A 26,799-nucleotide genomic window follows, 5' to 3' on the forward strand; every position below is an offset into this window, starting at 1 on the left:
TGCACAAACTGCAATCTCAAACATCACATGAAGCAAGAGGATGGGAAAGGGGAAGGGGAAAGGGACACCTCGCCACCACCACCATCGCCCTTGCGTATGCTTCTAGCGGCTGGCTCCGACAAGATATAGGGAGGAGGCTGTGGATCGATGGCACCAAGTGGCTTGAGTCTGCCCGAGGCGCCCTACAGGGGCTTGGGTGGCAAGCCATGTAGCCTCAATTAATAATTAGTGCCACAATGAGATGTTGTGTCTAGAGAGGAAAAAGATAAGTTTGCTCAAGTAGGTGGTAGCTCTTTTTGTGCTACGGTCGAGATGGCCAGGTACACGATCGAGTAACTGTGATGGTGATGCCTTGAGACAGTCATTGTGGGAGAATGTTGATGCGGAGGACACAATTGTGTCTACCATGGATGAGACGTGGCCACGGCCAGCACTGCTCCAAGTAGAGATCCTCCTGGGTGATATTCTCGTGGGCATGTGCCAATGGCCGATGGATTGCGCAGGAGAGGGGTGCAGCAGGCAGCGGAAGATTACGTTTCATGGCCTAGTATCATGACTTAAACTCATGGATACCATATAGGATAAACTAATTGGTTGAATTGTTGATGTATTGCTTGAGCCCATCAGTGAGTTGTTTATATAGGAGTACATGTCTTGGGATTACAATCAATCCCAAACTTACCATGTCTTGGGAGTACATGTCTCCGAGAGATAAGCAAGGTTATCATGGGATTACGATCGATCCCGAACTTACCATATCAGTGGATGCCTAATAATATACCTAACAAATTTGACAAATGTTCTCTAGCCAACTACTACCTCCATCCTGAAAAGAATAGAATCTTAGCATTCAAAAAATGTCCTATAAAGAGTACAATTTTGGGGTTAGCACATACGCTTTAATTCATCTTCATTTGATGGCATGCATGTTTATTGGTCTGAGTTAACAAATTTGTTTCTACAATTCATTTTGCACATGCGCATTAGGTTGTTTTTAGCCAAAGCAAAAATCATTTATGCATTCCATGGTTGGTTAAAAAAATTGATTAAGGTTTATCTGGAAAAAATGCTAGCGTTGCATTCTTTATGGAATAGGGGTAGTACATAGCAAAGAGCATGCATGTGAGCACAACAACGCACCACAACCATGCTCTAACCAGAATGATACAATGCTCGGGGTCCAGTACAGTAACTCTTCTCTTCTAGCTGATGGGCGAGATGGTTTTTGAGCGCTTCGAGTCCCATTTCCTCGATTCCTTCGATGTCATTCTTGGAAGCACCAGCCTGCTGGTCGTGAAACTGCTTGATGAGGCTTTTCAGAACATTGGGAGATGGAACTTCTACGATGCTAGAACGGATGCCCTACAATCAAACTCGTCTCCAAATGCACGGTACAAGGCCATGGCAAGGGTAGTCTTGCCAAGGCCACCAAACCCGACAATGGCGAGGAACTTAGGCTGATCATTGTTGCTCTGTTGCTTCACCTCCAAAAACCATGGCTCGAGCTCCACCTTGGCGCCCTCAATGCCCACAGGCGCCACAGTGCCGATGAGCCGAGGATGAGGCGTTGGGCGGTCAATGGGGCTATTTTCTCCCTTTGAAGCGATGTCTCGTGCCAGGTTCTCAACTCCATACCTTTCAGGCTAAAATATTTTTGTCAATAAAATTAATTGGCCACAAAATAAATGCAAAATTTCAAAAAGATCACTTAAATTTTGGAAACATTCTTTTTCAAAAGGCATGATTTCACTAGAAACTGCATCTGCTTCATCATGCATCACAATTATGTATACTAGTCCATCAACCCATGTTCGGATATTCCCACACGAGCTAATAATGTTGGGAGATATTACTAGAAAATTATAAAATAGTTAGTACTTATAGCTAATAGTCAAAATTGTTTATCTTGCGCTCTCTCATTATTAAAAGTTAACACAATACACATATAGACACATACTTAATTATATACAGTTATGATTACTTTAGTTAGCCATTAGTCTATTCACCTTTTATATGCAATCATAGTGTTTTCAAGTTGCATCGCATCTCCATATGTGTTTGATATGTGTTTAGTTGAACAATTAGTTTGAGCTATGAGTTTAATATGGATATTGATACGCTCATCGCTTCTGCCATACATATATACATGATCTGCAAGGTGACACCCATCATGCAGATATAGCTTAACTTAGTATTTTCTATATGAACAATAATAGAAATAAGTAATTTAGATTCATATATTGGTATACTTTGAGATACCTTTTTAACCATGACACCTTAACTTATTATTTTCTATATGATAACTATAAAAATAGGTAATTTAGAATCATGTTTTTTGTGCAGTTTTTTTGTAGGTTTTTATAATGATACGTGTAGGAAATTTCGATTTGGATTATGAGTTCTTTAGGCTATGTTCAATAATGAAAAGTATGGGCAATTAGATGTAAATGTAGAGGGATATTTAAGTTACTTTTATAATTGACGATGTGGGTAATTAAGATGAAGACTAGGGAATTATTTTAGGTTATTCTTTAAATGACAGATCTGGGCAGTTTAGATATATATTTAGGGGATTCTATTAAAATACTTTTGTAACAGTAGATGTGAGTGATTTTTCTAAAAACATAATAGAAAGTGGCTACGATGATTAGAACTACCAGATTGATGGTCAGAGGTTTCTTATTTTTATGAGAATTGTGACTATCATGATGGATGAGATGTGGCTATGACCAGCACTGCTCCAAGTGGAGATCCTCCGAGGTGATGTTCTAATGGACATGTGCTGAAGGTCGATGGATTGTGCAGGAGAGGGTTGCAGCAGGCAGCGGAAGATTAGAGTTCGCGGCCTAGGATCACGACCTAAAACTCATGGATGCCATATGGGAGAATATAATTGGTTGAATTGTTGATGTATTGCTTGAGCCCAATGAGCTGTTTATATAAGTGCACATGTCTTGGAAGGAAAGTAGTCTCTCCTAGAGATAAGCAAGGTTATCGTGAGATTACAATCAATCCCAAACTTACCATATCAGTGGATGCCTAATAATATACCCCAACAAATTTTGATAAATATTCACTAGCCAACTACTACCTCCCTCCCAAAAAGAGTACAATTTTGTGGTTAGCACATATGCATTAATTTGTCTTAATTTGATGGCATGCATGTTTTATCGGTCTGAGTTAACAAAATTATTTCTATGATTCATTTTGCACATGTGCATTAAGTTGTTTTTAGCCAAATCACTAGTGTTTTCGAAGGTTGGTTAAACAAAATAAAATAGATTAAGGTTCTATATGAAAAAAAATGCTAGCATTGCATTCTTTATGGAACAGAGGTAGTAGATAGTGAAAAGCATCTTAGCACAATAGTGCACCACAACCATGCTCTAATCGGAATGATACAATGCTCGGGGTCCAGTACAGTACCTCTTCTCTTCTAGCTGACGGGCGAGCTGGTTTTTGAGCGCTTCGAGTCCCATTTCCTCAATTCCTTCGATGTCATTCTTGGAAGCACTAGCCTGCTGGTTGTGAAACTGCTTGATAAGGCTTCTCAGAACCATCTGGAGATGGAACTTCTGCGATGCTAGAAGGATGCCCTGCAATCAAACTCGTCTCCAAATGCGTGGTACAAGGCCATGGCAAGGGTAGTCTTGCCGAGGCCACCAAACCCAACAATGGTGAGGAATTTAGGCTAATCATTGGTACTCTGTTCCATCACCTCCAAGAACCATGGCTTGAGCTCCACCTTGGCGCCCTCGATGCCCACAGGCGCCACAGTGCCGATGAGCTGAGGATGAGGCGCTGGACGGTCAATGGGGCTATTTTCTCCCTCCGAAGCTATCTCGTGCCATGTTCTCAACTCCGTACCTTTCAGGGTAAAACATTTTGGACAATAAAATTAATTGGACCATAAAATAAATCTAAATTTTCAAAATGACCACTTGAATTTTAGACATTCTTTTTCAAAAGGCATGATTTTACTGGAAACTGCATCTGCTCCATCATGCATCACAATTATGTATACTAGTCCATCAACCCATGTTCAGATGTTCCCACATGAGCTAATAGTTTTGGGACATATTAATAGAAAATAATAACATAGATCGTACTTATAGCTAATAGCCAAAATTGTTTATCTTGTGCCCTCATTGTTAAATGTTAACGCAATACACATATAGACACATACTTAATTATATACGATTACGATAGCTTTAATTAGTCATTAATCTACGCACTTTTTATATACATCCTTAGTATTTTCAAGTCTCATCGCATCTCCATACCTGTTTGATATGTGTTTAGTTGAACAATTAGTTTGAGCTATGAGTTTAATATGGATATTGATAGGCTCATCACTTCCTCCATACATATATACATGATCTACAAGGTGACACCCATCATGCAGATATAGCTTAACTAAGTATATGAACAATAGTAGAAATAAGCAATTTAGATTCATATATTGGTATACTTTGAGGTACCTTTTTAATCATGACACCTTAACTTATTATTTTCTATATGATAACTATAAAAATAGGTAATTTAGAATCATGTTTTTTGTGCAGTTTTTTTGTAGGTTTTTTGTAATGATCGATACGTGTAGGAAATTTTGATTTGGATGTTCAATAATGAAAAGTATGGGCAATTAGATGTAAATTTAGAGGGATATTTAAGTTACTTTTACAATTGAGAACGTGGGTAATTAAGATGAAGACTAGGGGGTTATTTTAGGTTATTCTTTAAATGACAGATCTGGGCAGTTTAGATATATATTTAGGGGATTCCATTAAAATACTTTTGTAACAATAGTTGTGAGTGATTTTTCTGAAAACATAATAGAAAGTGGCTACAATGATTAGAACTACCGGATCGATGGTAAGAGGCTTCTTATTTTATGAGAATTTATCTTTTTTCTAGCGCGTCTTGTAAGGATTAACATGTAGGCTCCAATTAGTAGTACTAAAATAACAATAAAAATAATATATAACAAATTAACACATTAAATAGTGTCCTATTACACGAAATTTTAGAAGCTGAATTTTTTTCCTTGGTACCTAGTGCGCCGCTCGCTGACGTGCTGCGCTCGAGCCTTGAGGTTGCCGATCTCGGTGGCGATGCAGTGTCGTGCGTAGAGCGTAGTGAGGAGATACCAAGCCCGCCTGAGGGAGGCCAGCTTGCCGGTCCCCCGGGGCTCGCGGCTGAGGCGGTAGCCGGCGTTGTCCATGCAGTCCTCGATGTCGTAGGCGACCTCCCGCACCTGCTTCATCCAGTCCTGCCGCTGCTCGTCGTGCTTGGCCTCCTGCTTGAGCCTGTTGAGGAAGGCCTGCATGCTGGCCAGCTCGTCGTTGATGTACTGGATGTCGTCGCTGACGCCTCCGATCAGGGTGTACTCCTGAGCCAGGAGGCTCCCGAGCTTGCTCACCAGCGATTTCACGGCATCGTTGGAGGCGCCAACGACGAGGTCCATCGTCGCCTCGACCCAGTGGTGTTGGTCGTGGAGATGAGATACAAGCCGGTGGGTTAGGTTTTTGGTTGCTACATGGACGCAAAGCTAATGTGCTTCAATTCTGCTGATCTCTTCCCCTAGTACTAGTAGTTTTGCCGGCCTGTTTGTGGAAGCTTGGATCTCAGGATACGGATACAATTGAGGACGGCGTGGCTTTCTTGCAAAGAAAGAGAAGAATGCAATTCGATGCAGGAATGGAATAAAGACCTGCCTTGTGGTTGTACTCCAGTTTACTTTCCTCGCAACTATATATTTGGTGATGTACTCTGGCATGATGGTATTGGAATAAAGTGCCTTGTTGATGTACTTCTTAATTTCCTCGCAACTCTTTGGTGATGCACTTTCTCATGGCAGTGGAATTCCTTGCTTTGGGAAAGGACTTACACTTGTGAGCGGGTTTTGGACTTTTGGCATTGGCTCTGGCACATCGAATATCCCCATGCAGATAGCTAGGTAGCTAGCTTTACCGACCGTTTGAACTTTTTACATGCGACGCTTTGGAGACAAGGATCGAACCGATGGATGAGCTAGCACAACAAATCATCAGGCAAAAGCAGCATCAGCAGCATACAGAAGAAAGCAAGAGAAACGTCTTGGATATTTGTCCAGTGGGAAGATCAAGGGTACATTATGTTTTCCACTCTCTAAAAATGCTGGTCTTATCATGCATGTGTCATCCAATACGATAAATTTCTTGGTTAGTTGGAGGGGAGAGCATCATTCAACTAGCTGTCTAGTGATGATGGCCTCGCCTTGTGACCATTTCTCGTACAATGTTCCCTAGTACTAATCAAATGGTACGGGAGAACTTTGCTTGGGTTTCCTGCACTGCAGATAAAGGAAGATGGCGCGGCTTTGTGGCAAAGGAAAAGAAGGGATGCATGCAGCAGGGGGCGAGCAGGGGGCGCGGCTTTGTGGCAAAGGAAAAGAAGGGATGCATACGCAACCGGCCCGCCCCTGGTTGCGTGCGTGAGGGTTTTGGCATCCCGTCAACCTGCTAGCTAGCAGCGAGTTCGTATCGCGAGACTTTTTGCCGGTCGTCGCATTTGCGCTACCTTTGCATGCATGCTGCCCTGGAGACAAAGTTCATACACGTGCTCATGAGCCCCAGAAAGATTGAACCCCAGCTGCGCAAGTAACAATACTCATACTGCTGTTTCCGATCCTCTCTATCTCCCAATCCTTCGTCATCAGCACAGACAAGTAAGCAAGCTTCACAAGACCACTGCTCCATTCATGCATATACATGTGTTCTGGAAGCATTAATCCATTCTCTATCATCATACGTTCTTCTTGCATGAGACTGATGAATGCCGATCAATATATTAGTTAGTTACCCGGTTTGATCGATCTTTATTTGATTATTATTCCGTGCAGGTAGGGGGGCATGCATGCATGGATTCCGAGGAGGAGCTGTGCATGGATTCCGAGGAGGAGCTGGGAATGGGAGAGGCAGACACGGTCGCGCCTGCTGCTCCCGAGCGACAGATCGAGGAAGCTATAGGTTCTCTAGAGTCCGGCCTCGCGAGGTGCTCTAAGATGAAGGAAGCTGCTCGTCCGGGCCGCGGCACGGGCGACCTTGAGCGTCGCTGCTTGGACTTCCTAGAGGAGGAGCTCAGATACATCGTCGCGGGTTTGAGGGCACTGAGCCCGCAGCATGTCGACGAGGAGATGACGGGATGGCTGCAAGATTTAACTGACGTTGCGTCGGATCTTCTCCCCCGTGTCATCGACCAAGCTGATCTCCAACGTGACAACACCCTGCTGCGAAGAGCAGCGCGGTTCTTCCGCTGCAGTAGCCATCGATATCCATATGATCTATATAAGCTGCTGATTGCAGCTATATCTTTTTATGTTCTGGCTGAACATCCCTGCAGGTATAGGCATCTTCTTCAAGCTACCTCTCGCCATGGGCTGCCACCGCAAGCGGCCGAGGAGGGAGGTGGCCTCCTCCCTATGGGCACAAGTTATGACTTTCCATATGAGATCGACCTACCAGAGTTGTCCATGATCATGTTTCCTTATGGGTACATGTTTGAGGAGGATCAACTTGTCATGAAATGGTGGTATGAAGGCAGTTTGCTTCTACCTGGTTCCGACTTTAGCCGTCTAGTCAGTCGGAATGTGATCACCCATGCAGCACCAAATTCCAGACGACGCACTAATCGGCCGGATGAAGCCGAGACCTGGCAGTGGAATGTCCATCCCATTCAGTACCAGTTCCTTGCCTCCAAATCAGCAGAGATGGGTTTTGTCTTCACCAGCGCCACGCTCAACTTATTGTTAGCGGCAGGATCATCAACAGGCCACGGCAACGAAGCTGGTCAGATAGCACGGAGGCTTGCCCTCCACCACGATGATCCAAACATCCCATCTCTGCTTCAAGAAATTGATCTGTCCCAGACACGTTCGCTAGCAGTGTCTGGTGCAGTCAGCATTGAGGTCCCCTTGGACAAGTTTGTCAATCTATTGGTGTTGGATGTCGAAGGTTGGGAGAATTTTGGAGACGAGGATCTGCTGCGGATATGCAGAAGCAAAATGTTTTTCCTGGAGTATCTGAGCATTAGGAACACTCGAGTCAGCAAGCTCCCGCCAGAGATCAACGAGCTGTGTAGACTGCAGTCATTGGACGCAAGTAAAACACAGGTAACTGAGATCCCGTTTGGGGTGTTCGTGGCAACAAGATTGAACAGACTGGACCTAAGAGGCACACCGATAAGGCAGCTGACAGTGCCCAAGCAAATTCTTCGGCTGCAGGACAGTTTGCGTAGGCTTCTCATTGGTGGTGAAGGAATGATTTATTCCGCTGAAACAGCAACAAGACTGCCACATGACATACGGCGTTTCTCGAAACTACTCACACTAGCCACTGTTGATTTAAGCGAACAGCCTGCAAGCTTCGTCAAGGCTCTCGGTGATCATCTAGTCTGGCTGGAGGTGCTTGCAATAACATGGTCCTTTCATCAGTCCTCCGACAGAGACTACTGTGAAGCATTACTATCATCCATCAAAAGGTGGAGCTGGCTCCAGTCTCTGACCATTCACTGTGGACTCGGCTGCTCCATGGAGTTCCTGGGCTCCCTTTCTGATCCGCCTGTGTTCTTTGACAAATTCAAGGTGACACTGGGAAGATTCGTAGGTGTTCCCCAATGGTTCCATGGGCTCCGGTATCTATCTTTCATGCAAATTATTGTCTGCAAACAAGGGGCTCGTGATCTGGAGATACTTAGAGACTTACCTAAACTGAAATGCCTAATACTAGGCTTGGACTTCATTCCCAGAGAAGCTATAGTGATTGGAAATGAAGGGTTCCCTGAGCTCCAGAGGTTCTCCATCGACTGCCCAGTGCCATGGCTCACCTTTGAATCAAGAGCGATGCCGAAGCTCACATATCTTCAACTGGAGTTCCATGCTTGCCCAACGAGCCCAATTAGTGTTCCTTCGGGTATCAAAAACTTAAGCAGCCTTACAGAGGTTGCCTTGTGGTATAATGTGAGGTATGCCAACAGCTCCAGTGTCAAGATGACCGTGGAGGCGGTGAGAGAAGAAGTTGCTAACCGTCGCAACATGACCCAGATGATCAGCCTTTTCATCAATGGCATTGAACAAGATGATGCTCAGGAAGTTGATGAGGAGACAGAGAGTACAACCGGAGCACCAAGTGGACCCGATGCTGGAGCTGAAGGTGAAGCAGTTGTCGAGAAGACTACAGCAGTGGTTGATACTGAGATTACTGAAGCATAAATTTGAGCCAAAGCGACTACAGCACTGGTTGATATTGAGATCACAAGACAAGGTAATATATAGCCACTACTCTGCTTGAAACTCGCCTACAGTTAACAGCAGTTTCTTGACAGTATTCATACATCCTCATTGCTCCAGGAATGATCATCTCCTCTCTAGAGCAGCCTCCTGTGTGTTGCAGTTGGTTGCTATATTACAACTCTGATCCTCCCATTCTTCTATGACTGTCACCTAGTTATCTTTTGGTTCCTCCGTGTAACTATAGCATTTGCACTGTTGTTTGCAGTTTCATTTACATTGGTGTTTGTTAAAAGTTCCAGTGTGGGAATAAAGAATGTCTTCCAATTCCTATGGAAGTCGTGCTGTTCCACGCAGGAAAAATGCAAATGCAGTATTGCTTGTGTTTAGGTGTTCTTTCACTGTATCTTGTGGATTTGCATGTAAGACTTCATCATGATGCGATAATGCAAGAATTTGAGTTATATTTTTAGTGCCTCTTGAGCACCTACAACATGTAAGCATTTGGGCTTATCATGCCAAATCAGTTGTTATTCTTAGACACAATAGCACATCATATTATGTGATTCTTGTATGTTCAAATAAACAAAAAACACAGGTTTTTATGATCAATGCGTACACTAAACCTACAAATAGAAAACACATCTTTTGTGATGAGTGTATAAATTTACCGAGCATTCAACATATTATAACATAACTGTGGAAAGAAACAGAGGATATAGATCATCAAATTAGAAAGGAATACAACACCGAACAAGAAAGATAACAAAATGACTTTATGATTGCAATCTAAGGATATTTCCTTTGCCATGGGTATAAAGTTCTCAAGCATCTACAAAGATTCCTGTACAACTGAAATATCGAACAGTTACACAAAGATCCCAAGAAACTTCAATAACTATAGATTCAGAAGCAAGTTCGTCAAAAAGTACACCACTATGATATGGAGCTATATATAGGTCATTTCATCTCAATCATTGCACAGACAGTTTTCTAGGGAAATATATGTAGACATTTTTTTGGGGAATACACATAGGCATTTTGTACATTTAGCAGGAACATGAGCAGGTAATCTAAGAAATAGACATGTGTTAAGAAAATATTGTGTGCAAATAAGAATGCCTGTGAAGTCATAGAAAAATGCACCATGACATGAGGCCAAGTTAGTTCTAGCTCAATGCACAGGATCTTTTCTATAGAATTCAATATAAGCAAGTTAAGATAACCCATGTTGAAGAGAAAGAAAATGCGTATAAATAGGAAAATCTGTAACTAGGAGTAAGAACATATGTTGCCATGAGCAGGAGAGATGTCAATGGCATTAACTTATCACTCTGAAACATAATCTTGATCAGGGGTAGCCTCCTTGTATACCAGAGCTAGGCAGGTGACATTGAATATCAGGGAAATGCGTAAAGGCAGTATAAAACACTAACATATTTATGATAGTCACTTAGACCAATTATCACCTTGGCAGATTTATTCAAACAAGCCTGTAATGAAATGGGACCAATCTGAGGATTTTGACAGTGACGTAATCGCCTTCTCATGTCCAGATTCCTTATCCGGCTCTTTGAGCAGGCATGCAATAATGTTTTCTTTATATTGACAAAGAACAAGCATGTAACGTTACAGCGAGCTAAACCAACCTCCGAGTGTCAGATGCCAATGGTGGCGTCCTCGCCGGCAGTGATGATGATCCTGTCCAGCGGCCCCCACACTTACAGCGCGAACTCCCCTGTCTCTGCGGACACCAACAAATCACCACATGCCGCAAAATCCACCACGCATCCAGGAAAAATTCCCCAAGGAATCGAGCGGGGAACGCGGGACTCACGGTCGTCGCCTCGTCGGGGACGCCGGCATTACGCTCGGTCTGGACGGTGGGCGCGTGGTCTGTGAGGTTATCCGCAGTCGCCACCTAGAGCGCGTCCCCCCGTGGCGGACTCGACGGACCTGGCCGGCGCGTCGAAGCGGCAGGCGGAAGCAGCAGAGCACGGTGCCGGTCCGCACCTCCCGACGGTCCTTAGCGCAGGAGAAGAGGAGCCTATAGCGGGCGCTCGTGGTACTTCATCAGGACGCGCCTCGTGGCGGCGGCGGCGGCGGAGGTGGGGGGAGTGGAGGGGAAGGATCTGAAAGTTTCTGGGCCGTGTGCGGCTGTTGGAAGCGAGATTGTTTGGTCTGGCCCCGGCCGTTGTTGGGCTTGCATTAAGATTTCGTAGCCCGTTAGTAGCTAGTTTTTGCGAGTTCCAAGTTGGGCCTCACCCAACACGCAGGAGCCCTGTGGAGGGCGGATAATAGCAGACCAGTTGGCCCTCATGGGCCGAAATGAGCCGAAAGGGCCCATTTATACAATCATCTACTTTGCCGTTTATTTTTATAAATATTTTAAATACCATATTATTATAAAAAATATAGTCAAACATATGATCATGCCTAAGTTTAGAAACTCATCTCACAGGTTTTATGCTTCACTAGCAAATATACTCGTGTCATTGTTACTAAAAGCTATATAAATACATTAATTAGCATACAAAAATGCATATATTATACACCATCAATATTTTCATAATAACATATTACGTGTCGGTCGAGAACTTCGTCTTTTTCTATTTTACTCTACATGCATTAATTTTAAATGGTTTTGGTCCCTTAACTCTACGTAGGACTACAATTGACAGACCAAGGAACCATTACTTGCTTTAATAATATTCACTAGGCAAATATGCTCGTACATTGCTACAGACAAATTTGGTATAAGTATTGGATATATATAGTTTTCATGCGTTAATTTGTAGGGATCTACGTGAACGAGTCGTTTTTACGACTTGCATACGGTATGGACTAAGGCACACCTATCAATGATACAAGATGGATCAAATTAAAAATTTAGATGAAAACGACGTGTTTTAGAAATAGGTATAGATTTGTGAGTTTTTCTACTGAGGAAACTGGGATTACTCCATAGTTGATATTAACAATGATATTTAGGAAGTCTTCATAAGCCAAAGCTTGTGTGCAGTTGAGCTTTTGCTACCCGTGTGCAAATTTATTTAAAACTTTTTTTTAGATTTTAGTCACATAGAATAAAACGTACATAAGTGCTCAAAATTGTTCACATTTCGATTAGGCTTCATACATGATATGGCTTGAGGAGGAACAGCCTAACTATTGTATGTTTCTCGAAATGAAACTCCGGAAATCACACAACAGACATTACAAACAAGTTCTCGCTTCACCCTTCATTTCGCAAGTACCGTAGAATTTTCATTACGTTTGTAGGCATATATAGAAGAAACCAAACACAATGCTTGAATTTGTTGTTTGGATTTTGCTGATCAACCCCAATAAAAAAAGAAAAAGAAAATCGTGGATGCACAACCTAACAACATATGGCCCCGTATCCCATAGATGCTACATGCTAGGTATGCAGTGTATCCTGTTAGCAAAAATGAAACTCCAGAAAGTACAACATGCAAAATAAACACTATCAAAAACAAGCTAAGAAGCAAGATAGGGCAGAAATTTTGAATAATTATTTGGTCACATTCATCAAAAGGGAATTCTTCTTGCAAGCGAAGGATGAGGATATCATCAAGTATTTTCAAGCCACGAAGGATCGTAAAGTTATCTGATAATTTGATAATTTGTAAGTATTCTTATCAATATCATTTGCTGTTTTAGAATTTATCCTCTATTTATTTCAGATGTTTCCACTATAATATGTTGATCATTTAGCGTTCTGTTATCTATATGTTAGTGTTCTATTATCTATATGTTGAACAAATTCAAGTTATAAACAATATATGTTGTGGATACTCCATTATATGCTATTAATATATAGTATGGGCCAGGTGTTGAGCTGTTAAAAAAAATTACACCATTTGAAATTTCAAATACCCATCTCGTAAATGTTGGGTCCACCCCTGCCTTGGACCGTCTTTGTACATGGGACAACGCTGGTAGCTTCTTGCCCACCTTGAGCTTGTGAACATCGAGGGCCTCCTGAGAAATCGATGATAATGCTCACGGACTGAGAGTGACAATAGTTTTTTTTCAATTAATAGGATTGACAATAGAATTTTCAGCATTCCTACAGAGTAAGAGAACCAACCAATGAGCCTTACGTTAAGGAGACATTTCGAAAAAAAAAATAGCATCCTTCTTTTATATCACAAATTGACAGCATTATTTAAACTTGTTGCGCGTATGTGTTCCCAAACAACAGCATTTCCTAAGAGTTGGTTTAAATCTATCGGTGCACACTTAAAATAGCATTTGTACATTTAGCAGGAACATGAGCAGGTAATCTAAGAAATAGACATGTGTTAAGAAAATATTGTGTACAAACAAGAATGCCTGTGAAGTCATAGAAAAATGCACCATGACATGAGGCCAAGTCAGTTCTAGCTCAATGCACAGGATCTTTTCTATAGAATTCAATATAAGTTAAGATAACCCATGTTGAAGAGAAAGAAAATGCGTATAAATAAGAAAATCTGTAACTAGGAGTAAGAACATATGTTGCCATGAGCAGGAGAGATATCAATGGCATTAACTTGTCCCTCTGTGACATAGTCTTGATCAGGGTTAGCTTCTTTGTATACCATAGCTAGGCAGGTGACATTGAATATCAGGGAAATGCATAAAAGGCAGTATAAAACACTAACATATTTATGATAGTCACTTAGATCAATTATCACCTTAGCAGATTTATTCAAGCAAGCCTGTAATGAAATGGGACCAATCTGAGGATTTTGACAGTGACTTAATCGCCTTGTCATCTCCAGATTCCTTATCCGGCTCTTTCAGCAGGCATGCAATGTTTTCTTTTTATTGGCAAAGAACACGCATGTAATGTTACAGCGAGCTAAACCAACCCCCGCTCGCCGGCAGTGATGATGATCCTGTCCAGCGGCCCCCACATTTACAGCGCGAACTCCCCTGTCGCTGCGGACACCAACAAATCACCACATGCCGCAAAATCCACCACGCATCCAGGAAAAATTCCCTAAGGAATCGAGCGGGGGAACGCGGGACTCATGGTCGTCGCCTCGTCGGGGACGCCGGCATTGCGCTCGGTCTGGACGGTGGGCTCGTGGTCTGTGAGGATATCCGCAGTCGCCACCTAGAGCGCGTCCCCCCATGGCGGACTCGACGGACCTGGCCGGCGCGTCGAAGCGGCAGGCGGAAGCAGCAGAGCTCGGTGCCGGTCCGCACCTCCCGACGGTCCTTAGCGCAGGAGAAGAGGAGTCTATAGCGGGCGCTCGTGGCCCTTCATAAGGACGCGCCTCATGGCGGCGGCCGGCGGTGGATGGTGCGGGGTGGTGGCCGGCGGCGCGCCGGAGGTGGGGAGGGGAAGGGCCTGATGGAAGTGTGGGACGCGCCTCATAGCCCGTTCTAGTCTCTAACAAATAAGGTAAGCCTGGCCCAACTGGCAGGAGCCCAGTCCGCTGCGTCGCCAGAAGCGTGGTGGTGAACTGGTCGTCACGCACGGAGAGGCAGAGATTGCGGCGGCGACCGGCGAGCGAGGAGCCGCCGCCTCTGTTGGAGAAAACCCTTGCCTAGAAGACGACGGCGCCCCCCGTCCGGTTCGCAGTCCGCCTCTGTTGGAGAAAACCTCTGAGCTGTTCTGTCCTGAAAACACACAGGATTTCGGCTCTGTCTAGCACTACTGCTCTGATGCAAAGACAAAATAACGAGCTCAAAAGGAATCAGTGGAAATGACAGTGGACTGGGAATAACGAGTAGCCCGTTGCTCACGCACAAGTTGCGCCAATCGAAACCATTATGATTTAAAGCGCAACACTAGCCCGAACGGAAGCTTCAGGCCCCATCTGGATCTAGGCACTAAACTTTAATTCTCTCTTTTAACACCAATTAGTTGATTAAATAAGGGCTAATTACAAAACTGATTGCATAAGTCACGGCTAATTATCAGGATGAACCCATTGATACTAATTAGCTCATGGTTAGCATATATTTACTGTAACACAACACTACCAAATCATGATCTAATTAGGTTTAATGGATTCGTCTCGCGAATTAATCTCCATTTATACGATTGATTTTATAATTAGCCTACATTTAATATTTCTGATTGGTGTTTAAACATCCGATGTAATAGGGAATAAACTTTAGTCTCTAGATTCAAACGACACCTTAATAGAAAGTTTCAGCAAGAAAAGTGGCCTCGAGAGATAGTTTTCAGAAGCAACTATGCGAAGTGTTGTTGCGCAAGGGACCACTGGGAATTTGAGGAGCTGCCCTGGCGACTCGTGGGGCGACACCACGGCCTCCTGTCCCCGCACTAGCTGCCTTCGGTGGCCGCTGCCGTCGCTAGCAGCCGGACGAGCGGCGGCGGCATGCGACCGAGCCGAAGCCGGTTTCGCCCGCCTCCTGCCCCTCCCTCCCCTCTCCCTCGTTCCCCGGCCTAGTCCTCAAATTTTGCTCGTCATCTCGCTTTGCCCCTCACTGCCGGTGGCCTCTGGGGAACGGATCCGGCCTCCCATTCGCCGGATCTATGCTCCCAAAGGCCGGATCTGCTAGTCCACGACGGTTGTCATAGGTCAGCCCTCCATCTCCGGCGCGGCCGCCCTGGCTAGTGCCTCGGTGGCCTTATCCTCGACGGCGCCGGTGGCGGGGAGGGCTCGCCGGCGTGCCGAGTGGGGGATGGTCTTTTCTTCTCTCTTGTTTGGTTTAGTACCTATTTGGACGGCGCTGGTGGCGGGGAGGGCTCGCCGGTGTGCCGCGTGGGGACGGTCTTTTCTTCTCTCTTGTTTGGTTTAGTATGAATTTGGTCGTCTACCACTTGCCTGGTGGTTCTGTAGTTTTGCGCTACGAGAATTCTCTCGTAGTTACGTTATTATAATTTTCTTCCCCTTAATAAAATAAGTGCTCAGGCGTGCTAGTTAAAAAAAGTGTTGTTGCACGAGAATATTCCCGCAGGAAAACAATGGCCATTTTTCCAATTAGCTATTTTTCCAACTAGGAATATTCTCGCGCAACAACACTTTTCAACGGCGCAGGCGAGATGATACGTCTTTTTTTGTCGTTCTCCCTGCTAGCTTTTTCATGGGCATGCATGAACAAGGACGGTATCTACCCGAGAAACAGGGCGGCATCTGACTACAAGGAGAAAAGCTGGAAAGTTTTTAGAAGCATGGTTCGGAGTCTAATGGCGACTTGATGCTCTTCTGATCCACGTCCACACAATTTGTTGGAACTGCAACTTGTTCTGAATGCTACCGGATTCCTTCCATAGGCTCCATTCTATTTCTCTTCCCCTTTTGAAAATTCTTGTTCCTCCTCTGATAGGTCAGCATGCGCGCATCATCATGCAACGTCATTCAGCGTTGCAAAACCTGAACCTGGAGAGCCACCGGCGTGCATATGTCATCGGCTGTTTTCAGAGGCTACCTTGCTTTCTCATGGTGCTGCTCCTTGGCTCGTGGGCTCATGATGCTGCTTGCTGGCGGTCGACATGACCTGACCCGCTCCGTCCAATTTTCCAATTGGCAGGCCAAGGCCCAAGGCCCACGAGAAGACGGACCACAACGGGCCCAAGAAAGGGACCAGTAGTGCAGATTAATTATATTAGCCTATCAACCCGTGCTAATTAGAATTAATATAAAAATAAAATTTAAACTAATAATTATAATTATCTATCTTATATTCTTTTTCATCTATTAAATATTCTTTTCCAGTGAGATTATGTTCTTTTTCAAGTGGGGCCATGGTGGGGCCACATAGTCTTCGAAGCATGAAAATTCAGTGAGATTGGGGTCGATCTGCTCGAGTTGTCATATAGCGACGCAAGATGTATGCATGGCTTTCAAAAGTAGATTTTCCGTGCGTAGGCTCTGTCTCTCGTTGAAGAATGCTTCTTTCTTCTTTTAATTACTTGACATGTCAGCAAAGGATCATATGCTACATATAACAATTAGTGCGTGCCTTTGATACTATCCTATACCTCTTATTTCATCGCTCCTATTTTTCAGTTTTTTTTAATTTTACCTTCCTCATTTTTGAAACTTGAGGCTGAGCTTTTGAATAGGGGACCATGGATTGGAAATAGAGGGGGAGGCCCGTTGCATCGACTCCCGTGAAGGAATCTTGCAGCGAGGAGACTTTGCTCTTGAAACCGAACTCAGCAGCAGGACACTGGTACTTGCCACGTCACATACAAACAACAAAATGGACCGTTTATACAGTAGCTCGTCTATAATGATGTTCGTAAAGTATTTAATTCATGTATGGACCTACAAATCATGACGATCAAGTGTAAATATGATCTCTTTATGCTTTTTGTACTTGTTTGATATAATACATGGCATGTGCTGTTTACGAAAATACAATTATACAAAAAGGCTTATAATGCATTTTATCTTAATCCATTTCCTCCTTGCATGCTTAAAGGAACTCTGTGATTTCTGTCTCTATTATGGGGCACCATATCTTTTATCTTAATTCGGCGAACTACATTCCGGGTATTGATGGAGAGAATGGAAGACTGAAACCTGTCTCTATCCATGAAGAAGATGATGAAAAAGAACTCAACAAGATAGAACTAGTAGAAACTGAATGACGGTACCAGATAAACCACACACGTACCGCAGGAGAATCTGCAAGCCTAACAAGTTTGACTAAACAGTTTGTTATATAACTACCAAATCCTGTTTGAGTAGTTACAAAAAAACTAATCAAATAATGCTCAAAACTGTCACATATTTAGTATACTACAAGTGCACAAACCCCTGCGTCCAGCTTGTTATATGGGATACAGGTTCTTTTAATACGAAATCACTATATATGGGATACAAGTGCATCGGAACACGTGTATTCTTTCAACAACATGGAGTTCCTGTTTTGCTAAGATATAGGATTTATTTCAACAAGATCTCAATGAATGTAATGCAGACTTTGTCTTGTAATAAAAGATAAGCAGGATAGTCACACACACACACAAATAACAAGATCGTGTGGCATAATAATAAAAAAAATCTAATATAGAAGCTCTGTTTACTTCATTCATACAAATCAACACGGAAAAATTCAGCTCATCACCAGATCAATATCTCTGAATATCTTAACAACTCTGCTTTATTAGTCAGTATGTTCGAATGTAGACCCCTAGTGCATCAAGATAAGTCCCGGCGCGTCCAAAGAAGCCAACAACGCTGCCATGTACCTCCACTGGAACCGTGAACTCAGTTCCTCCTCCTCGTCGTTCCTCCTCCTCGTCCGAAAGGTCCATATTTTCGAAGGTTTGTGGTAAACGTAAGTGAGGTTATAACATTGCCTGCTGCATCAAACGGACCGAATGTTCCGACAATTCCCTTCAGATGCTCAAAGGCTCCAAGCCGAATCTGCAAGAGGAGGAGAATGGTTAATTATCAGACCAGATTGCTATTTCCACTTTCTCTCTGAAGAAGGCTTCAGTACTTATTTCATAAAAAAAACTTATTTCATCAGGAAGTAATATAATGAAGAAAACAGTGAAGGCGAAAAACCACGTGAATCTGGTTGAAAAGAAAAGACTTTCTTCCACTCACTGTAAAAGAGCTCCCAGCAGGACCTCCCCAAGGACCTAAAATCCGCTGCTTCCCGTTACGGTCATTGTACGAAAATGTAAGAGAATTGACGACTGCATCGCTGCATATTGTCACGCTTTCCATACGGTGGGGTACTACCTTCATGTCATGAGCCATCCCTCCGTTTCCACCCCAAGGTCCAATCTTTGAAGGCGCCTATGGGTATTAATTAGCCGGACCAAATTAATAAACATATTATAGAAAAAATAATAATCATTGATTATACTGAAAGAAATAATAAACAAAGTAGAAGTGTATTGAGTTAAATAAGGACATTATCATCCTCTCCTTCCTCTATCGTTTCCAGGTCAAAATTTGCTTCCATCCGATCACTTTCTATGTCCCTTTGGACACGACTGCTAGCAGCAGTGGTGGGAGTACTGCTGTGACTCATGTAGACACCGATCGCATGGACAAAAGTCGCCGCACGCCCAAAGAAGCCAACAATGCTGCCATTGTTTTGCACTGAAGTCTTGAAAGAAGTCCCTCCTCCTGAGCCAAAAGGTCCATAGCTACCTGCGTTAGTGACCAGCTTAATCGACTTTACCACATCAACCTCTGCACATACATACGGGCCAGTTGTTCCAGAAACTTCCAGCAGAAATTCTGAAGGCCCAAAGTGAATCTGCATGCATGAAACACAGTTTTGGTGTTATCTATTTGTACAAAGATTGTCATCCATGTTGGCTTCCATGTGAGAAGGTATTCTGCTGCCAAAAATGCAAGATTCATTGGCTCACCCTATTGGAACTCCCACCAGGACCGCCCCATGGACCTACATTGTGTTTCTTCCCGTTAGGTTCACTGTATGAGAATGCATGCGCATCTACAATATCAGCACTCCAAATTGTTATGCTTTCTAGACGATGAGATGCCCCTTTAATGGTGTGAGCTTTCCCAGCATTTCCTCCCCAGGGACCAAACATGGGAAGCCCGATCGACCTCACGAGCATATATAAGCAAGTCAAAATAAATTAGAAAAACAAATAATGATAAATAATTTGAAGAAAATGAATAGGCAAATTATAATCTGTACCTCCTCCTCCTCTCCGCTACTTCTTTCTTCCACTGTACTCGCACTACTGGACTCCTCAGGAAAGGGTCCGCAGATGACAGTTTCGGTCTCTAACAACTCGTTGATAATATGCCCAATTGTGGGTCGCTTTTTTCTACCAAACATGGGAATGGCTGGTTTTAACATTGAAGGAATATATATATATATATATATATATATATATATATATATATATATATATATATATATATATATATATATTACTTACAGGGTGCCTTTGAACCTATCCCCTGTAACATGACTATGTGTACCAGTGAACAGCCTTGACAGGCCAAGATCTGCAATTTTTGGCACCATATTTTTATCTAGCAGTACGTTGGCAGGCTTTAGATCTAGATGAAAAATGGGCTTTTTTAGTCCCACGTGAAGGTAATTAAACCCACACAAATTCCTTTAATTATCTTGTAACGAGTACACCAATCATATCCAGAAGATTCTTCTGCCAAAGTAGACAAATTAAAAGCAGCATGTAAATAAATTGAATGAGTGAATAACTTTATTTTGTTACAATATGACCCAATCCAAAAATAAACATACCATATAGATGCTTGTCAAGGCTTCCACCATGCAAATATTCGAAGCAGAGGACTCTATGGTCCGTTCTAACAAAAAAAAAGTTCACCATATGGCTTATTCATAACAATAGCCAAGTAAGTGTACGATGTTTTGATGATGAACCCTCATTAGGCTGTTAAGTTCATTCTTAAAAATATTTTCATCAAGTCCTCGCATGTTGTATAGCTTCTTCACAGCAACATCTCTCCCATTATAAACTCCCTGTTTTCGTAATAAGCCCCCATTCTTATAATATTCCACATGGTATTTATTTTCACTTTGTGGTGGTTCCAGTTCAACAAAAAAAACTCTGCAAATATAAATCATACCTTGTAAAACCTCTCCATACCCACCATGTCCAACTTTTGTTGAAAAATCATTCGTGATTTCTTTCAACATATGAAACGACAGACCAGTTGGCTTCATGTTTGAATTATTTAGCCTCTCCCTATTCTTTTTATATTTGCTATCTCCACCCTTTTCTGCATAAACAGAAAAAGAATGACTATACGCAAAAACTAGTGAAAGATTTTACATTGACTTCTTTTTAGGATATTGAGCATAATCCATTCATACGTTTTTCATCAAGTATAGGGTAAACGGAGCTGCAACCAAAACTCTACACGTCTCCCCTTTGGTGGACCATAAAAAGATACTTCACCGTTTTTAAAGCAAAACCAATTTTCTGACAGTGGGGGAATCTGTATTTTCACAGAAATGGTTGACCATCTTATTAATTTGCATGTCACCATATATCTAATACAAAATGGAATTTCAATTTTCCAGAAATGGTATTTGAAGACTAGGGCAATGGTTTTGCTGGATTTCTGGTACCTTTTGAAAGTAGTAGTATATAGATAGATAGTGTCAAATAATCGAATTTTCACAATTACCAACACATGCAATCATATTACAAAATTTTCTATAGCGCCATATGGAGTGAAAGACAGAAGCGAGCGATATGTAACAGCTTATAACGTCTCTCATAGTTGCATTTAATATTCAAGGAATATATTAAACATGATTTTAATGCAACATCCAACCTGTTTATTTTATCATCTTTGAAAGAAAATTGGAAAAAAAATCAGTACTGACCTAAACCTTACCAGACAGTCATGGTGTTGTCTCTTCCGGAGCCGACTCGGGAGATTAACACCACTACATAGTCCTCTGTTACTCCCTCCATCCTAATATACAAGGCGTAAGCACTTTTTACTCATGTTCCATAATATAAGGCGCACTCTCTCTGTACGCACGTAAATCGATGCAGTAATACTAATATTAATAGAGAAAATTAAATACATTTCTTACTCTTTGAACTAAAGATGGTTACGTTCTTACAAAGGAGTACCACACATATGTGCCGCCGCCCCCGCATGGCACGGGTGTGGGTGGGTGGGGGGGTACAGGAGAGTGCGGAGTGCCCATGGAAACTCATGGCAGAGTTGGTGAAAAGGTTGCACGCCATGGCAGAGTTAGCATCGCCTCGGACAGCATGCTGGTGACAGTAGCGCGTGGTGGCCTATCAGCTTGATGGCGTATCTGGGCCTCTGTGGGCTCTTGTGGCAGGCCGATCTGCAGCCAGTACGCTAGCACCCGGATGGCGTGGCCACGGTTGGGCCAATATCCGCACTCTCTCTACCTCAATTTATAGCCATAGGACTTATGAAAAATAGCCCTTGAACCCGCACAATTTTACATTCACGTATTGCTAGATGTTACCTATACCATACAGCCGGCTCGCCAAGTTGAATAATTATGTTTTGTCGTGCCTATGTTAAGAGACTAAATCATAATACTAAACCCTTCATGTAAATAGCTGGGGTCTTAATTATTCCAAGTGCACATTTAATTGCTCTTAACTAAAACAACCTTGATTTCACAAATAAAACCATTCATACAAATAATCTAGAGTAATCTATCAACGTTGTGCAATCCATTTGTTAGTCATATCCAAAAGTATATGTACAAAGCACCCCTGGTTAAAAATAGATTATTTTATTTGAGCTCTTCTTTTTTCATATTATTCTATTTTGCATTAGGCTAGCATAGTTTCCTAATCAAGTATTCAAATTAAATTCTGATTGCACCATTGTGTTTTTTCTATAAAATATTCAAATCAAGACCGTATTTGACTATATTAGGATAACATATTTGAAGAATATTTTATCGTGCACAAAGAGAGATTAAAAGGAAGATTTGGAAATCTAAACACCAAAAATAAATCATACAAATCTAAGGAACAAAAATTTAAACACCGAGAATAAATTATTAAAAATCGAGGAACAAAATTTGAGCACAAGAACAAATTATCCAATCTCGAGGGATAAATATTTTTTAAGCGCAACAAACTTTTTGCAGGAACAAAAATTTATATGCATGGAACAAATCATCTGAACTTGGGAAATAAAAGTGCATATATATGGAATAAAATGTTGTAAAGGAGGAATAAACACTTAAACGCCGAGAACAAATACATAAGGAAAAGAATTGAACGCCACTAAAAAATCATTCAAATTTGAGAAAAAAAGTTTGTTCACGCGGAATAAAAATTTTAAAGAACAAATTATCTAAACACGAAATTTTGTTAAATATAACTTATAATTATATTAGAATTTTAAATATATACGTACTTGTATAATAAAAAGATTGTATACTGAACAAAATTATAACACTTCAAATTATGGTTGTGGGAAAGAAAAAACAGAAAGAAAAACCATTAGCTGGTTTACAAACACTAAAAAATATTTGCTCTAGTGGAATAATTCATATATGAAAATGTATAATATGTATGCAAATATGAACAGCTAAAATAATAAAGAGAGAGCTTCATAAAATTGATAAGAGTTTCATACAAATGCTAATAACTGAAATAAATAAAAATACACTAATATAATTTTTTGTGGGTGCTAACTAATACTGAAATAGGATAGCAATAGCAAAGTAGGGTTGTTTAGGAATAAAAAACAAAGAAAAGTTCAACACGCAACATAAGAATAGAAGAAAGTTGGGCCAAAATAGAACATAATAGACCAGAATACACGGTTTAAAAAGAAAAAATGTCCAGATAGTTAAAGCCCGGATAGCCCCCTAAACTATTTCTTGGTTCAATTTACTCCATAAACTATGTTATTTGGTTCAATTTTATAGGATGATATCAGACATCATAACATATTTTAGAAAATTATATAAAAATTTGTTCATCATTATTTTGATAGGATATGATATTTAATAATAAATTAAAGACTATGATACAAATTTATAGAATATATATTTTCTTGATATACATTGTGATGCTCACTACAACCCTGCAAAATTCTAAATTAAGATTCTACTTGTACGGTGGAGAAATGAGAAAGATAAATTATATTAGAAGGTAAATTGAACCAAATGATATAGTTTAGAGTTAAGTTGAACCAATAGATAAGAGATAGTTAAGAGAGTTATCCAAACTTTGGCCATACTTGTTGAAGCGAGTAATTGAACTTTTTTCCATCCAAAAAGTGAAACAATACCCACATCCTACAGTGTGAGTGGCGGGAGGGGTGGTTGGAGCCGCGACTCATTCGCGTAGGCGGATGCAAGCACCGGAGCCATACTGTATGTCCTCTGTGGCATGATCTTTCCACATACGGTGCTAGGTTGGGATGTTGCTCATCAGCCTGCAGGATTAGCGTAATGGATTTTCGCTTAATTTGTTGGTGCATAGAAAAAGTCGCTAATCATCGTCGGAGCCGCCGTCCTGCTCGTAGATGTGGCATAGACTTTTGGGCGTTAGGGCTCTGGCCCAGTTCTGCAAGCCTATAACCGAACGGATCACCATACGGTGATCATGCATGGATTGTAGGGTTTCTTTGATCCTTTGAATCAAGGGAAAAGTCTAGTTTACATCCTTGAAATATCGCAAAAATTTAATCTTCAACCTTCAACTACAAAAACGGATAACAAGAACCGTCCAACTAGTGAAACTGGACAAGTTTGGTCTTTTAGGTGGTTTCGAAGGTGGTTTTGTACTTTTTCAAAAAAAAAAATTCTAATTAGATCTAAAAAATAAAAACTAATCTATTTTAAATAAAAAATATGAAACTAGTACCAAATTTTTTCTAAAAATGTATCATATCTATTGTTGCTCTATTTGAGTCTTATTTGTTCAAAAATAATAGGCATAACTACAAGCAATGAAATACTATGAATACAAAAAAAATCCGAATAAAGAATAACTGACAAGTAAGTGCCAATAGATAGATTATATTTTTAGAAAAAACTGATACCCAGTTCGTATTTTTTATTTAAAATGAATTACTTATAAATTTTTAGTTTAAATTTATATATTTTAAATTTCCACATAATGAAAAATCATTTTTGAAACCACTCAAAGGGCCAAATTTCCCGGGTTTTTGACCATTGGTCACTGTTATCCATTTTTATGGTTAAAGGTTGAAAATTAGACTTTTATGATAGTTTAAGAGTGTAAACCAGATATTTCCCTTAAATCAATTGGTTGTGCCAGATACTAGGACATGTTTTTCTTAGACTACGTGAGGAAAAGATCAAATACTTTGCACTTTTTCTAATTCCACACATCACATATAGAATTAACTTGGACTCTTGGAGGCTTCAATAGATTAATCTTTCCATGGCATTTGCGGGTAATTCCGAAACCACTTTTGGAGGTTACTTGTGGCAGATATGGGTTGTTTTCACAGAAAATAAAAATAGATCGAATACTTATTGTTTTCAATCATGATTACTTTACCAAATTTGATGGCCATATGCTTCTATTTTTCTAAGAATTTCTCAATTTATCTTTTTTTAACGCGTCTAAAGAGAATCATGCAACCTTTAATTTTTTCTAAGATTATACAGCATAACTCAGACACTCACAATGCACGCAGACTCACCTCTATGAACGCAACCTCCTAGTTACAGGAAGACGAGATTCCACAGATAAACATTGTAAAAATATTATTATATCATCTTAAATCTTTTGCAACAACGTGTCATATTCCTTTGTTTTACAATGAATGCATTCACCAATCAATCTGTGCATCCAATATAGAAATTTGGGATGAATGTATATATCAGGGGCGTTTGGAAGGTTTCTTCCAAAACGGCTTCACTAGTGAAGCTAAAGCAGGTGAAACAAAAAAATCTAGGTTCATTTGGCTTCTAGTTCATTTTAATCCAGGCATACAAAATAGCTTTATGCTACAGTATCTCGATTTGTGAAAAATAGGTGATGCTGAAGCCGAAATAAACCCTGCGAAACAGACCCTCTATCTTAATCACTTTGGCTTAAGGTATGCAACGGGTCGGAATTTGCATGTCACAACAGAAGAGTGTGGCGCTTGCGCTGCCCTATGGCTCCATATAATGGTCATAATCTTGGAAGAAACTATTGTTCCAATACTTGTTCCAAAACTACGGAAAACATGCTTCAAAGAGAAGGGTCTCAAGGGTAATTAACCAGCCCAACGGAAAGCATGCAAGTTGGGAGCAGTACTAACCTGTAGAAGGTCTGAATGAACAAACGTCCCAGCAGCAGACAAGTGGATCATGCAAACCAACGTAATTTCGAGGTTATATGTAGGGGTTCGTTTTATAGCTAGACTGTTGTACCTAGCTGCACGAGTGGTTGGATTAAAAAATTGAAACGTAGACTTCGGTCCTAGTCACCATGCGCTACACGATCGGTCTACAGCAATTTCCGAGCGTTGCGTTTCTGGCAGGTGGCTGACTGCGATTTCTGTGCTTACTATTTTCTAAACAAACAATGCAGGCCGGCAGTAATCTAGTGTTATCGCCGACGACCGAGGAAAAATCACCGACAAGACTCTGCATGCCGGATTAAGATACTATGTACACCGTCGGGCATTGTCCTGTAGCACTGAAGCTTATCACGAGCACCATGAATAAGAGCAAGTCCAAGAGGGCTCGTATTGACCACCACGGCATTCCCATTGCTGATCTGAGCAAGACTCTAGCTAATAGGGGTTTAATAATCATCCACCACGTCATTATTGTACTGGAGGGGGGGGGGGGGGGGAGGACCTTTTTGAGCAGCAAGTCATACTACCCTAGAATCAATCTCGTAGAACATGTTAAAGATCCTAGAATATCAAGAAAATACCCATCATCATCAAAGGAGGGGAGCGAGCCGTGGTGGCAGAACACGATTATTTGTAAGGATATCCTTGAAATAGTGTGAGTATATGTGGTGGAACTTGAATTGCCTCAAGTAGCAGGATGTGGATGCGGCCTGCAAATTACTACTTCATTAAACTAACCAAACTGTTCCTTGCTTCTAT

At 41.5% G+C, this 26,799-nt stretch overlaps 3 protein-coding genes and 2 long non-coding RNA genes across 9 annotated transcripts; 1 reads left to right on the forward strand and 4 right to left on the reverse strand.

Annotated features, from left to right (window-relative positions):
• Positions 1–1,080: 1,080 nt before the first annotated feature.
• On the reverse strand, positions 1,081–5,678 carry LOC112903199 (putative disease resistance RPP13-like protein 3). 3 transcript variants are annotated; one of them, XR_003230754.1, is made up of 3 exons: positions 5,055–5,678; positions 3,427–3,867; positions 1,501–1,635 (listed from the first exon to the last, which is right to left on the reverse strand). XR_003230754.1 is itself a non-coding variant. In XM_025972425.1 (2 exons), the coding sequence occupies exons 1-2, from the start codon at positions 5,465–5,467 to the stop codon at positions 1,341–1,343; spliced, it is 708 nt and encodes a 235-aa protein (XP_025828210.1). In that variant the 5' UTR covers positions 5,468–5,678; the 3' UTR covers positions 1,081–1,340. The 3 variants fall into 3 exon arrangements, 1 of the variants encoding a protein (XP_025828210.1); XR_003230753.1 differs by having other exon boundaries at positions 1,536–1,643; XM_025972425.1 differs by lacking the exon at positions 3,427–3,867 and having other exon boundaries at positions 1,081–1,635.
• Positions 5,679–6,901: 1,223 nt separating this feature from the next.
• LOC112872329 lies at positions 6,902–9,734 on the forward strand. Its single transcript, XM_025935431.1, has 2 exons — positions 6,902–9,302; positions 9,389–9,734. The coding sequence occupies exon 1, from the start codon at positions 6,902–6,904 to the stop codon at positions 9,248–9,250; it is 2,349 nt and encodes a 782-aa protein (XP_025791216.1). The 3' UTR covers positions 9,251–9,302; positions 9,389–9,734.
• A 309-nt stretch (positions 9,735–10,043) lies between these two features.
• LOC112901883 lies at positions 10,044–11,179 on the reverse strand. The gene is made up of 3 exons (XR_003230412.1): positions 11,106–11,179; positions 10,918–11,012; positions 10,044–10,120 (listed from the first exon to the last, which is right to left on the reverse strand). It is a non-coding gene; the product is annotated as an uncharacterized LOC112901883 (long non-coding RNA).
• A 7,173-nt stretch (positions 11,180–18,352) lies between these two features.
• On the reverse strand, positions 18,353–20,032 carry LOC112901882 (jacalin-related lectin 3-like). Of its 2 annotated transcripts, XM_025970747.1 has the most exons (5): positions 19,898–20,032; positions 19,602–19,803; positions 19,136–19,486; positions 18,823–19,017; positions 18,353–18,636 (listed from the first exon to the last, which is right to left on the reverse strand). In XM_025970747.1, the coding sequence occupies exons 2-5, from the start codon at positions 19,785–19,787 to the stop codon at positions 18,478–18,480; spliced, it is 891 nt and encodes a 296-aa protein (XP_025826532.1). In that variant the 5' UTR covers positions 19,788–19,803; positions 19,898–20,032; the 3' UTR covers positions 18,353–18,477. The 2 variants fall into 2 exon arrangements, with proteins under 2 accessions (XP_025826532.1, XP_025826531.1); XM_025970746.1 differs by lacking the exon at positions 19,898–20,032 and having other exon boundaries at positions 19,602–19,819.
• A 137-nt stretch (positions 20,033–20,169) lies between these two features.
• LOC112901884 lies at positions 20,170–26,051 on the reverse strand. 2 transcript variants are annotated; one of them, XR_003230414.1, is made up of 5 exons: positions 25,999–26,051; positions 21,598–21,678; positions 20,821–20,973; positions 20,474–20,713; positions 20,170–20,375 (listed from the first exon to the last, which is right to left on the reverse strand). It is a non-coding gene; the product is annotated as an uncharacterized LOC112901884 (long non-coding RNA). The 2 variants fall into 2 exon arrangements; XR_003230413.1 differs by lacking the exon at positions 25,999–26,051 and having other exon boundaries at positions 21,598–21,726.
• Between the last annotated feature and the right edge of the window lie 748 nt (positions 26,052–26,799).

The sequence above is a fragment of the Panicum hallii genome, chromosome 8, assembly GCF_002211085.1.
Source record: "Panicum hallii strain FIL2 chromosome 8, PHallii_v3.1, whole genome shotgun sequence".
In the NCBI taxonomy this organism is placed as follows: Eukaryota; Viridiplantae; Streptophyta; class Magnoliopsida; order Poales; family Poaceae; genus Panicum; species Panicum hallii.

What these genes read in the sequence shown, in the direction of transcription:
- LOC112903199 (XM_025972425.1), bottom strand. Translation starts at nt 5,467, where the DNA reads ATGGACCTCGTCGTTGGCGCCTCCAACGATGCCGTGAAATCGCTGGTG. An exon ending in GTCAGCGAGCGGCGCACTAG is followed by an intron (nt 1,636 to 5,054) that starts GTACCAAGGAAA and finishes TTAGCCTGAAAG; the next exon opens with GTATGGAGTTGAGAACCTGG.
- LOC112901882 (XM_025970746.1), bottom strand. Translation starts at nt 19,814, where the DNA reads ATGCTCGTGAGGTCGATCGGGCTTCCCATGTTTGGTCCCTGGGGAGGA. An exon ending in CTGGTGGGAGTTCCAATAGG is followed by an intron (nt 19,487 to 19,601) that starts GTGAGCCAATGA and finishes TCATGCATGCAG; the next exon opens with ATTCACTTTGGGCCTTCAGA. An exon ending in AGGAAGGAGAGGATGATAAT is followed by an intron (nt 19,018 to 19,135) that starts GTCCTTATTTAA and finishes TAATACCCATAG; the next exon opens with GCGCCTTCAAAGATTGGACC.
- LOC112872329 (XM_025935431.1), top strand. Translation starts at nt 6,902, where the DNA reads ATGGATTCCGAGGAGGAGCTGTGCATGGATTCCGAGGAGGAGCTGGGA.